Source organism: Chanodichthys erythropterus, chromosome 4 (assembly GCF_024489055.1).
Source record: "Chanodichthys erythropterus isolate Z2021 chromosome 4, ASM2448905v1, whole genome shotgun sequence".
Classification (NCBI taxonomy): domain Eukaryota; kingdom Metazoa; phylum Chordata; class Actinopteri; order Cypriniformes; family Xenocyprididae; genus Chanodichthys; species Chanodichthys erythropterus.
Window position 1 is genome coordinate 19,359,756 of NC_090224.1, and position 12,054 is coordinate 19,371,809.

A 12,054-nucleotide genomic window follows, 5' to 3' on the forward strand; every position below is an offset into this window, starting at 1 on the left:
GAATGAGTTCACTGGTGTCTCCATTCTCTGTGAGTGAGGTAAAGCAAATACTTTCCTCCAGCCTTTATTTTAAAAATCTAGATCTCCAGACAAAGGATGAGGAAAAGCCTGAGAGAAAATGTCAGCCAGAGAAGACTTCTTGTAAAATCCACTTATTTAGCAGAACAAAAGCAGGTGAGTGAGAATTTTTGGCTACAGCAGGTTAAGTTGAATATGTGATTGATTAATCAATAAGGTGTTGTCTGTGTCAAATCCATAAGTTTGGCATTGCAAATGCACATCAATTATGATCTGTATTCAAGAAGAAGAAAATGAATTCAATTCCAGTCAGGTGAGTTAATATAAGACTTTGAGCAATATGCTTTATTGAACACCAGTAGTTTGCATGTAGGGTTATTTCATATATGTAGTTCAAAGCCTACAAGAAAAGATTGAATTTATATATTTATATATAACTTTTTTACAAATGCAGTCAAGAGTTTGTGTTCTGGAACAACAGTGGGGAATGTCCGTTTCAGATGGTGTACAAAGTTTAACATGCACAATATACAGTAACTAACTGCAACAGGGAAAGTTACCTGTCATAATTTACAGTCTCAAACTGACCTCAAATTAGGTCTTGGCAGAAATGGAATGTGAGTCTTTTAATAAAAGATATTGCATCTTTAAAATCGTTATTTAAACTAATTACATACAGACAAACTTTAAGCAAAATAACTTCTTCAATAACTTATAAAATAATGAAAATGGTTTGTGTTTTGCAAAGTATTGGGCAGTGAGAATGATGTGACTGGTTTGTACATACAGGCAAAGCTGAGGTCATAAGAAGTTATGCCAGTTATATAAATAAAAGAATATGGAATAAAAACCCTGTAACCCCGCCCCAAGTAGCCACGCCCTGAACAAGGCCCGCCCATCAGGGCTCAGATCAGGAATTGGGAAAGCGGCCACTCTTGCGTCAGAGTCATTCTGTTTTCTCGATTTTACCGTCCTTCATCGGTGCTTCGGTGGTTTTGCGCAGCGTTTTATCCGAGTTGGAGTTGATCTGGCTGGTGTCTGGCGTTCCTGCGCTCTTATTGGCTGAGTGTTTCTCCAGGTAATTGAGCATTTCGCTGAGGATCGTTTGAAAGGTGCTAAGAGCCGCGCAAATCGCCGGCGTACCAAATCCATGCGTGATTAGACTAAAGAAGACAAGAGAAAATGCTGATTAACAAAAATACTTATGTTTGCATATATGTTTGCTGTGTTTTTCCATGCAGGTTTTTGACTTTATACCTGAAGTGTGTTAGATGTCTCTGAATGTCCAAGTCCAGAATAGGTGTCGGTCTAGAAGAGCCGAGTGGAGATCGATCTTGACTTAACAAATCCTGAAATTCCTTACAGATCTGCCTGCAGACACAAAGCCATTTGAACACAGTTATGCGTTGTAAAAAAGCATACTTCATAAGTAGTGCATAAAGGAGATTTAATGAGGCCTTCCAGTCCTCAGTAACAAAACCTTTTCCAAGATCTAATTCTCTAAGGTGCAGTTTCGCATCTGTTTTTGAAGTTCATATTTACACTCTTATAAAGAAAGGTTCTTTATTGGCATCTACAGTTCCATGTAGAACCTTTAACATCCATTCCAAGGTTCTTTGTAGTGTAAAAATGTCTTCTTATTAAGAAAAAAATGGTTCTTTTAATAACTGTTCACTGAAAGGCCTTTTGGGGAACTAAAAATGGTTCTTCTATGGGATTGCTGCTAAAACTCCAATTTGAAATATTTGGAACCATTTTGGTGCATTTGGCGCAATTTATCATTTCAAGATTTAAAGGGATAGTTCACCCAAAAATGAATATTCTGTCATCATTCTGTGCTTACTCAACCCTCAAGTTGTTCCAAACCTGTATGAGTTTCTTTGTTCTGTTGAACAAAAAAAGAAGATATTTTAAAGAATGTTAGTAATCAAACAGTTGACGGAAGCCATTGACTTCCATAGTAGACAAAAAAATACTACTAACATTACAAACATTCTTCAAAATATCTTCTTTTGTGTTCAATAGACAAGAAGAAACTCACACAGGTTTGGAACAACATTAAGGTGAGTAAGTGAAAAATTTCAAAAATGAAATTTTCATTTTTGGGCAAACTGTCCCTTTAAAATATCTATCCAATAAAGTGTTAAGTGTAAACAGATTTGGCTAAAAGCACTAAAGAGTTGCTGTCTTACTTGGTGGCCAGCACCATTTTCTTTCGCGCGTTTTGTTCCTTTGGTTCCGTGTGCTGGCGGGCGAGATGCTCCCCGACCGCTTTGGTGGGAAACTCTGTCTCACAGGTGTAGCCAAAGTCCCGAGCCAGATGTAGTGCTTCCCCTACACACACAGAGAAGGAAAGATGAGTGACAAGTGAAGCTCGGAAATCAGTTCATTCTCTAAATGCTGCCTAAAAAATTGCATAGATGTTGCATCAATCCGTCTCATACCATTGGAATTCATTTCGAACTTCCCTTGAGTAATAAAGATTATGTCTGAAGACTAAAAATATTTCAGACTTTTTCTTTTATGGCAGAATAGACATGTATGCTTCAATCTTAACAGATCTCATCCTCAACAAAAATGAAGAAACAAAACTTTTCTGATGTACACACATCGATATCAAGGCAATCAACCTGTTGAATTACAAAAATGCAGGTCTTAAAAACTAGATATTGCATAAAACAGAATGAAGTGTAAACAGGTTTGTGCAGTTTTACTAATCTCATAGTAAAATTGCTTCCTTTAAACAACTAACAAACCAAATTATTCCTAAAAGTAGTCATCTAGCATCAAATCAAATTAGCATTCAATGTCTGAAACAAATAAACAAGAGCTTCTTGAAATAAAGCTCAAATGAATCCATACCTTCCACTAAAGAGGTCAACAGCGTGACGTTCGCCGCTTTCCTGCGGCCTGCTGGGAGATTGAGTCCCAACCTGTCCAGTTTCTCCCTGAGGCAGCGACCGCCGTTCTTCGACTTGGCCCTGACCCACACAGATGGAGAAAGTCCATCAGCAACACACTTACATGCATGCAATGCATGTGTCACATTTCATATCCACTGAAGAGCGTTCGTTGCTCAACATGTCCTTCTTATCCAGTCTTTTTTCCCAAATCACTTTTACATTATTAAACCTTAATACTCTACAAACCTCCATTCCTAAGTGAGCACATGAGAACTGTAGCTGCGTGACAAATAAAGCGAGTCCTTACATTTTTCAATGAACACAAATATTTAGGACATTCATGTCCATGCATCGCTACATAATGTGCATAAAAGGTACTCAAATATTCATTTAACAATCAATACACAATTTTTCCTTTAAATAGAATGAATTTCTGAACGTTTTGCTAGTGATTCCTGTGTTTCTGCAGGCGTTAATGAACCTGTGCATTACCAGGATGTTTTGTCCTGTGTGTTTGAAATGAGTGAGTGAATGTGTGTGCGTGTGTCTCCTCTCTTCTCGTCACTGGCCTCATTTCAGCTCTCCAGTCTGTGTCCCTCATCAATAATGGAGCCTCAGCTTCACTGTTCTCATTCCCTCTCTATCTCTCTCTCTCACACACATACAGCCACAGTCTCTTCTTTATCTCTGGATTAAGTGTCCAGGCTTCCATCTATTTTTCCTCTTTCTGTCACTTTCAGATGTATTGCATTGTTTTGCCAATTAACTACATGTAAAAAATAGTTTTCCTTCATATTTCAATGACTGAAGGTCTAACATAGTTGTGCCAATAAACACTAACCCTGTGCTTCTCTTGTGCACAAATGCTGCATGTTCTTACAGCGGTAGCTGGTTCAGATTTGGATGCTTTATTATGTAGATATTCCAAAATTCCAGTTTCAGGTGTTTTAAAAGTGGGTCTCTTTACCTTCTTAATATCCCACCAAGTAGTGAGGCATTGAGACACTCTGGAGGAGACAGGCGGCGTTTGACTTCAGCGATGGTGACTTTGTACTTTGAGGTAGAGCTGAGAAGAGAAAGTCTTCCTGGTACAGAGCAGAACAGGTCTGTAGGATTCACTACGCATGTGCCACCTGTACACAAAAACAAACAACATGTCAAATGGGCGCAAATGAGAAAATCACCCCGATGCAAGCCCCAGAAATTGAATAAAGCGTCTATCAGATCGCTGAAAAGAAATCGATGGACAATGATTCATAATCATTCATAATGCTTTTATTTTGCTACAGCCAACTATTTTGAAGCTGTGTAGATGTATATGGGTGGTTGATGGATAATGTGTAGCGCTAAATATATATATATATATTATATATATATATATATATATATATGAATTTATAAATGAACATATAAAAATACAAAATAGGTGTGCACATCCAAAACCCAGAATTGGGCTCAGTTGCACATTTTTTTCCTAGTTTTAACTATTTTAATCAGCTTTTTGCCTTCTATAGTTGATTTTGATAGGTCATGTGGTGTGACAAATTAATGTTTAAAAAATTAAAATATTCCATGTAGTCATAATATGAGCTCATACAACCTGCATGCATAATAAAATTAAAAAATGCTACTAAAATTAAAATTATTTTTGATCCAGTAGCATAGCATTCCAAATTCCCAAAGTATTTCATGTCAACAACCTGTATGAACAATTATGTTTTGCACAAGAGTTGTTCAATTTTGCGCATTAAATATTATGCTTATTTATTAAGCGTTGTAAGTCAAATCCACACTATAGGCAGATCCATTTATGTTGTAAAGATCTAAAAATGACATGTTCAGACTGAGCTGGAATCAATGGGTCGTCTACCCTATTTAGCCACGTGTGTGTGTGTGTGTGTGTATTTGTGTTTGAGTGTGAACGTGTGTGTTCCTGAAGGGCTTTTCTGGCTAGTGGGCCTCTAACCTGCTCCTCATCAGTCACCCTAAAGCGCTCTGACAAACCCAAGATCTCTGCTAGCATGCAAGTTCACTTCACATTAATTCCACCCAAAATGTTTTGATTCAAAGTAGTTTGTATTTTATGTTGCCAAGGGCAATTGAAAAAGAGCTATTGCCGGTAGTCTGGTCGCGCGCGCCGGGCCCAGAGGCGATAGCGGGTATTTAAGCGCGAGGGAGAGTAGCCCGAGGCAGCGCGCGAGCGATCACAAAGCGAATCAAGCGCTTTTTGCGAGTTTGCCACGAAAATTAAAGAAAAAAAAGACATAGGCCAAATGTCATTCTGTTTCTATTTCAACTGTAGCGGTGGTGTGTGTTTACGGCGCGCGCCTCACGCTCATCACCCAGCACCCAAAACACACACGCGCGTGAGCGAGCGAGCGAGCGCGCGCACAGAAGAGAAAGATGAACTTTCAGTGTGTGTGTGCGCGTGTAAAGGCGGGGTGAAGCTTGATCAAATTCCTGAAAGCTAAGAGGGATAATCATGATTAAAACACAGACGACTTTTCTAAGTAGGATCCTCGTTTCTTGAGTGATTTCTTTTGAAAAAGGTTATCTGAATATTCAACGAAGCCAAAGCTGCAGTCAGTGTGAACAACATTAATATGATCTCCACTGAATTTGGAGCCGCGCTGCATTAACATATCAAAGCGTGCGCCCGAGGCGCGAGAAGCTATCGATACCGGAGCGCGAGGTAAAGCAATGATTATTGGTTGTGATGGTTGGAGCGGCGGAGCTCGCGGCTAAATCCTGCACACCATTAACTGGAAGTGATGGCGAGCCCAACACCTAGACAGAGTTTATTAAAAATTAAGCGCCCAAGACACCGTTCGCTTTATGGCAAACTCCACATGTGTGTCGATCACACATGTGCTTTGAAGAGACAGACAAAGATGCGAGTGATATTAAGAAAATATTACGAAATATGAACGCGATTCGATTCATCCACACAAGACTCGCGATTTTACAAAATACAGCAGCAGACAGAGAATACACAAATTCTTCTGAGATTATCGCGAACGTCTGTCAAAGGAGAATGACCTTGAGAAATATGTTTTATCGGGGTTTGAACTTATAAACAATAAAGCCTATAGTTCCTTAATTATGCGCTCTCTGACTAATAAATTAATTTTTTCAAGACAAGACAAACAAGACAAAAGATAACATTCATTGCATCCATACAAATAATACACTTTTAAAAAACGACAACGTCTATGACACCAAAATAATAATCTTAAATTACTTGATATTTGCCTTTAAAAACGTTTTAGAATAACGTTAAAGATAATATTAATTTGCGCCTTTTGCTTGATGAAATAATAAAAGAATTGTAGCATCAATAGGCTATGTAAATACAATATGCATTTAATGTAGTCAAATTAATTACCGATACTGAAATGTTTATTATTTCTTTGTTGTATTTATTTATTTATGCCGCAAGTAATAATTTAAGAGTTACAACAATGAAAGTATTAGGCCTGTTGATTGACATTCACATTAATTCCTATTGAGATTTTCCTGCTAAAAGACAAAATAAAATATTTTTTACTTAAATGTTACTATTTGTTTTTCGGTATGAAAACATTTGGGATTCAAATAAATGAATAAGACTTAGTTGAATTTTAGACTTAGATGACGTTAAGACTTAGTTGAAGTTGAATTTTATCATTTTTAAACTAAAATGCTTATGCTAAAATATTAAATCATTGTCTTGTCACTGGAAATCAATTATTAAACATAGCAATATAATTTAGCATATCTATTTTAGTCTTCTATTATTATTAAAGATTAAAATCCTTTAAAAGACACGACTGACGTTATTGAAACAAACAAACAAAAATCAGTGACATTTTCACTCAGAAATTGCTAGTAAATTTCACAAATATTACAAAGAATTGGCAAGTGACATATTTAATTATAAAGTGAATTTCTGAAGTAAAAAGACATAGTAGGCTATATATATATATATATATATATATATATATATATATATATATATATATATATATATATATATATATATATATTTTTATTTTTATTTTTTTTTTTTTTAACAGTGTAGGAGGGCTTGTCATGCTCTCTATTTGTAAGTGTGAGTGTTGTGACCTTACCTCTCCGGATCACTCCTCCTTGGCCATTTAATACCAGTCCGCATTGCGCGTCTACGGATCCCTAGGCACATAAACATATATATATATATATATATGAACCTGATGATTAATAATGAACAAATCTAGCCTACAGTGTGATCAGTATTTGTGTTTGACGAGGCATGTATGATAGACCACGTGGTTAGTTAAACTGCAGAGGAACCTGTTACATTGTAATGCCAAACGAACAGATTATTATTTTACTTTCTCTTATCAGTGATGTCATCAGCCAAGGAACACTGGATTGCATCAAAAGAAAAGAGTTAATCCGTCTCACGAGCCACGACCAGTCTGGAGGCCAAGTCAGACACACATTCAGAGAAAAAAAAAACACACACATATTTCACCCACACACGCTCACATCCATACTGACACCATACTGGCGTGCTCTTGTAACCCTTTAACAAACTCCTGCTCTATTTTTCTTTTCCCCGCAGTTAAAGTGATTATAAAATCAATATACAAACCCGTCGGATCAGGCATAAATTACGCGTGTGCGTGTTAAAGGTGCGGCAGCTTCTATTGTTCCGCGTGCCAAATCTGTTTAGCGGCTCAAAGATGCGCTTGTGTGCACGAGACTGCCCGCATCTGTTCCGCGGCCTTCACCGAGCGCACGGTTTCATTCAGCACCAAAGAAAGGTCCAAAATCTTTTCACGGGACGTATGTGTTTGTGTCTGTTCTCCTGTGGGCCTTTTTTGTCTCTGAACACGCGACAGCAATACCAAAACGATTCTTCTCGATTTTTGTTTTGAACACGCCTAAACTTCTACGGTTATATACCACGCACAAAAAGTGATACGTAATTGTAAAGTTGCATCAATGCTAAAATAGAATTAAAACAGTTTACTACGGGCGTTCTAAAAATATTCTATTGCATTCAAAGGTAAAATTAAACAGAAAACAAAGGCTATATTGTTATAGAAGTTATTTGGGCCAAATTATTTAAATGGGCCCAATAAAACACGATGTGCAAATTAAAAATTATGCAACAGTTTGACTCAAATATATATATATATATATATATATATATATATATATATATATATATATATATATATATATATTTGAGTCAAAGCAATAAAAAGTGTATGCACGTTTACTTCACATATTTTATATTAATTATTAGTACCGTATTCAGCAATGCTCTAATATTTTATATAATCATTTAATTATAAATTAGATTACGTCGATGCTATCATTTAAATACTCAATGTACTATTACAATTTTCTTTCAATGCAATGAAGTAAAATAACCAAAATTTAATCTGCTAGCTAGAATATTTACTCTCAAATCTATTCAATTTCACCGTCGCACTGCATATTTTTTTAAAGGACTGGATCATTATTTTGATCTTAACATATTTTTGACTCACCAGTTAAACTTCAGCTGTTTCAGATGTCTGTGCATAAATAACCAGTTGATTGACATTAAGTCCTAAATTGGATAAACTACGGTGCTCTACTGCGGAGGATTTGCCTTTTGTTCGCTCTTTTTCAAGCCCTTAATCCTCCTTTTAACGGAGGAAAAAGAAACAGCGGCTTTACAGCAGCGAGGCCCGACATACGCGCTGCCGAATTCAGACTTCTCAATATTCACTATATTAAATATGTAAAATCCGCCAGTTAAATCAACTGAAATATGGTGCTTGCAAACGTTTCAAAACGTTTAAAAGTTAAAAGTCTTATTTCACATGTTTTACATGTTGGGAATTTATGCATTTTCCATACAGGATATTTTTTTCGGGTTTTTTTTTTTTCATTTGTACACAGCTTATTTTTTATTTTATTTTTTTTTTGAAATACTATTTTTTTTTCTCGAAATACAATATAATGTTTTGTGCCCTATTAAATTAATTTGTTGTTCGAAAGCGAAAAGGCCGAAAAGAAAATGATCGCGCGGCCTCGATTTTTCTTTTTCAATCTCTCCGGATGTTTAAGGTTTTTTTTTTTTGTTCAAGCCCTCGGGCAATCATTTCTTCTGTTCGGGCAGTGAAAGTGACTATACAACATCCCTGAAGGCGTCAACTTCTCTGCAGCCTGCGATGGTGACACATTGAGTGTGTGTATTTTGTGCTTGAACGGTAGAATGCCGGTGAGTTGTACCTGTAGGTCATCGGCCCCCGGTGGCGGCAGCCCCAGACCCGCCCCGGGCAGCAGTCTTTGCTCGGGGTGCATGCCGTACTGAGAGCCGTGGCTCATGATTGACAGGTCATGCCTACGGTACGCGTCCAGGCAGCCCAGTTCCCGCCGCTGTTCGTCCAGGCACGAGGATTTGAGCGCCCGGGCGTTGTGAAGATTGATGAAGTCCGCCGGTTCGCCGTGATGGAGCTGCTGGTAATACTGCTGCGAGTGATGGAGAGAGTTTAACGAGTACGCGTCCGGGTTCACGGCCGGGTGGCTGTGCTGGAACTCGTAGTGGAAGGACTGGTGGTGTAAGGGCGTGTACTGGTGGTTCGTGGGAAAATACGGGGAGGCAAATTCGGTTCCGGTAGCTGGGTATGTAAGCGGAGACGACGAAGAGTAAGCGACAGACGAGTTGGCCACAGATTCCAAGCATCCGAGTTGCATCAAACGGTAGCTGTTTGATCCGTCGTGACGTATCTGTGCGGGGAAAAAAGAGAAAAATATGAGGGATGTCATTTACACGCGCTCGCAGCGATCCGCGCGCATTTCTCACGCGGCGGAAACTCAAACCTTCCCCAAACACACAAACACACACAGCAGCTCAAAGTGTCTTTAGAAAAGTACCTGACGGCGATGTCATCTCTCCGTGCCTGGGAGGGAGTGCGTGAAACATACTGCAAACTGCTCCACGAGCTCACAGCGTTTTTTCCCTCCCTCACTTGTCTATCATTTGCCACGGAGTGTGTTATTTGACTATATTATTATTACTACATCCGTGCAAACGACATTAAAAGCCATTTTGTCCCGACAATCTACGCCCGTTTCACTGCAGGTAAGCACAAGACACGATAGTCTGCACTACTGCTAATAATATATATATAAAAAGAACGAGCAAATGGTTCCAATAACTGTGTAGATTTTTACAAGAACGCTCGAGACCCATATTTGCAACGAAAAACAAGTAGTAAAGGGTATTTTCACCAGAACTGAATATATTTATCCTCGCCTTTGCAGCAAACTCCCCTCAGAAGTCTTAACTTCCACTCCGCTTTTCTAAGTAATCAATTTTCGCTAAATGAAACGAAATCAGATGATTTTTGTGAGGTGATAAGAAAAGAATTTAAATACCTCCGCATCGTGCACCAGTCCCGGAAATGTGGCTGACATTCTCGCGATCCAATAACCCGATTTCCTCGCGCTGTTGGACGAATGAAAGAAAAAAAAATCCCCAAAATAGCGCGTGAAAATGAAATGTCGCCTCGCGCAGTCGGTAAAAGCGGCTGAAATGCCTCCCCTCTGCACAAAGCGCTCCCTGGCTCGGATTTTGTACTTGCTGGGTATTTCTCCGGCTGATGTCGTAGGTCCCTTGGTAATATAGAAGTTTTGAAAATTAAGCATCAGCATTGAGGAAAGGGAGGACAATAGAGAGAGCAGCCTCATCCCTGGAGACACGGAATAAATATTGTATCTTCGCCTAATAAGGAACCAAGTGCGCTTTCAACATTTTTGATGATTTTTGTGGACATTTCTTTAAGGTCGTTAGAGCTTTCTGTAGAAGGGCCAGTTTTATTTGTCTCTGTTTTCCTCGCGGCTTTACCATTTACCTGCTTTTTGGATTTTTTTCAACAACACGTAAGTTTAACTCGGTGTATTGTGTCGCTGTAATTTTGATTGTACGATTAAACATTATGTTTCCTTATTTCACCTGTTTATAGAGTGGTCTTAATTTAAGTTTTAACAAATATTTTTATTTCTATTTAACTGAGCGAGAGATACGCTGGATGAAAGCAAATTTAATTGGAAATACAGTTCATGGTAGAACGAATATTTCCCTTTACTTTTTCTTAATTATTATCACACAAGACCATTTTTTTTCCATTTTAATCGAAAACTTCGTTTGGAAATAATGCTGCAAAACATTACATTGCAGAATAATATTGAATGTACGAATTATTTAAAGACTGTTTTAATGTTATTGTATAGAAATAGCCTATTTATACCCCATTTATCATCGGTTGTAAGCTACATTAAATAGACCACACTATTTATTTATTTTTTTTTAGCTTAATTCATTTAGTATTTTGATATCTTCGTATTTTAGCAATGGGTTTTGAACACATCGGTTCCATGTGGTCACTTTTGATTCAGTTTAATCCTCTTGCAGCCAATCCATTCAACATTTGTTGAATTTGTTTCTGTTCTGTCGTTTACTGAACCGGGACAGTGACGGTCTGACCCACGCTGGAAGTATTTTGTGCACGTTTAGGATGATGAGTGGGGCGCGCGTGGGGGGTCATCGCTTAAATCAGCATGTCGGTCAAATTTATGCTTTAAGAACCACACAGGTGCATGACAAGACACGGGCACCCGTATTATCTACAGCCTGTGATAAAGGTCCTAAATATTAATAACTGTATATTTTTCCCTAGGAAAATAAAACCGGTGATGACGTTTAACAGTTTATGAGAAAGACTTTTAGCTCGTGTGCAAACGTGTGTGTTTAAGTGAGTCCCAGTCATTCGTTTCTGAATGTCTCCTCCCTCCCCAGCAGCAAAATACTCGAGTCTTAAGGTTTTTGTGTCTGCTAGAGGTTTGGCAGTTTTTAAGTGTTTAAAAAGCTGATGCTACCCTTATTTAACCCAAATTACCGCCATTACCGCGGGCTCGCGCCCTCGTGCATGAGTAGGGCGGACGGAGACGCCTCAAGCGCCCGGTGTCTCGCGCGAAGGGAGGATCCTCTCACAAACATACACATATACTGACGTATTCTACTTCATAAATGTTTTACTCGGAAAACAACGTGCGAGAAGGGAAGCCTCTCTTTATTTTCGTTTAATGGGCTAACTAAAAGGACTGATGT

At 38.3% G+C, this 12,054-nt stretch overlaps 1 protein-coding gene across 1 annotated transcript; it reads right to left on the reverse strand.

Moving 5' to 3' along the window:
• Positions 1-964: 964 nt before the first annotated feature.
• Positions 965-10,376, reverse strand: tfap2d (transcription factor AP-2 delta (activating enhancer binding protein 2 delta)). The gene is made up of 8 exons (XM_067383288.1): positions 10,323-10,376; positions 9,174-9,671; positions 7,031-7,091; positions 3,889-4,054; positions 2,881-2,999; positions 2,211-2,352; positions 1,276-1,389; positions 965-1,181 (listed from the first exon to the last, which is right to left on the reverse strand). Exons 1-8 carry the CDS (start codon positions 10,359-10,361, stop codon positions 965-967), a joined length of 1,356 nt encoding a protein of 451 aa, XP_067239389.1. The 5' UTR covers positions 10,362-10,376.
• Positions 10,377-12,054: the final 1,678 nt, after the last annotated feature.

Bases quoted from the DNA above. Each gene is read 5' to 3' on its own strand.
- tfap2d (XM_067383288.1), bottom strand. From the start codon at position 10,361: ATGTCAGCCACATTTCCGGGACTGGTGCACGATGCGGAG. The intron at 7,092-9,173 runs GTACAACTCACC...TTATGTGCCTAG, and splicing joins CGGGGGCCGATGACCTACAG to GGATCCGTAGACGCGCAATG. The intron at 4,055-7,030 runs GTAAGGTCACAA...TTTTGTGTACAG, and splicing joins AGGAGGAGTGATCCGGAGAG to GTGGCACATGCGTAGTGAAT.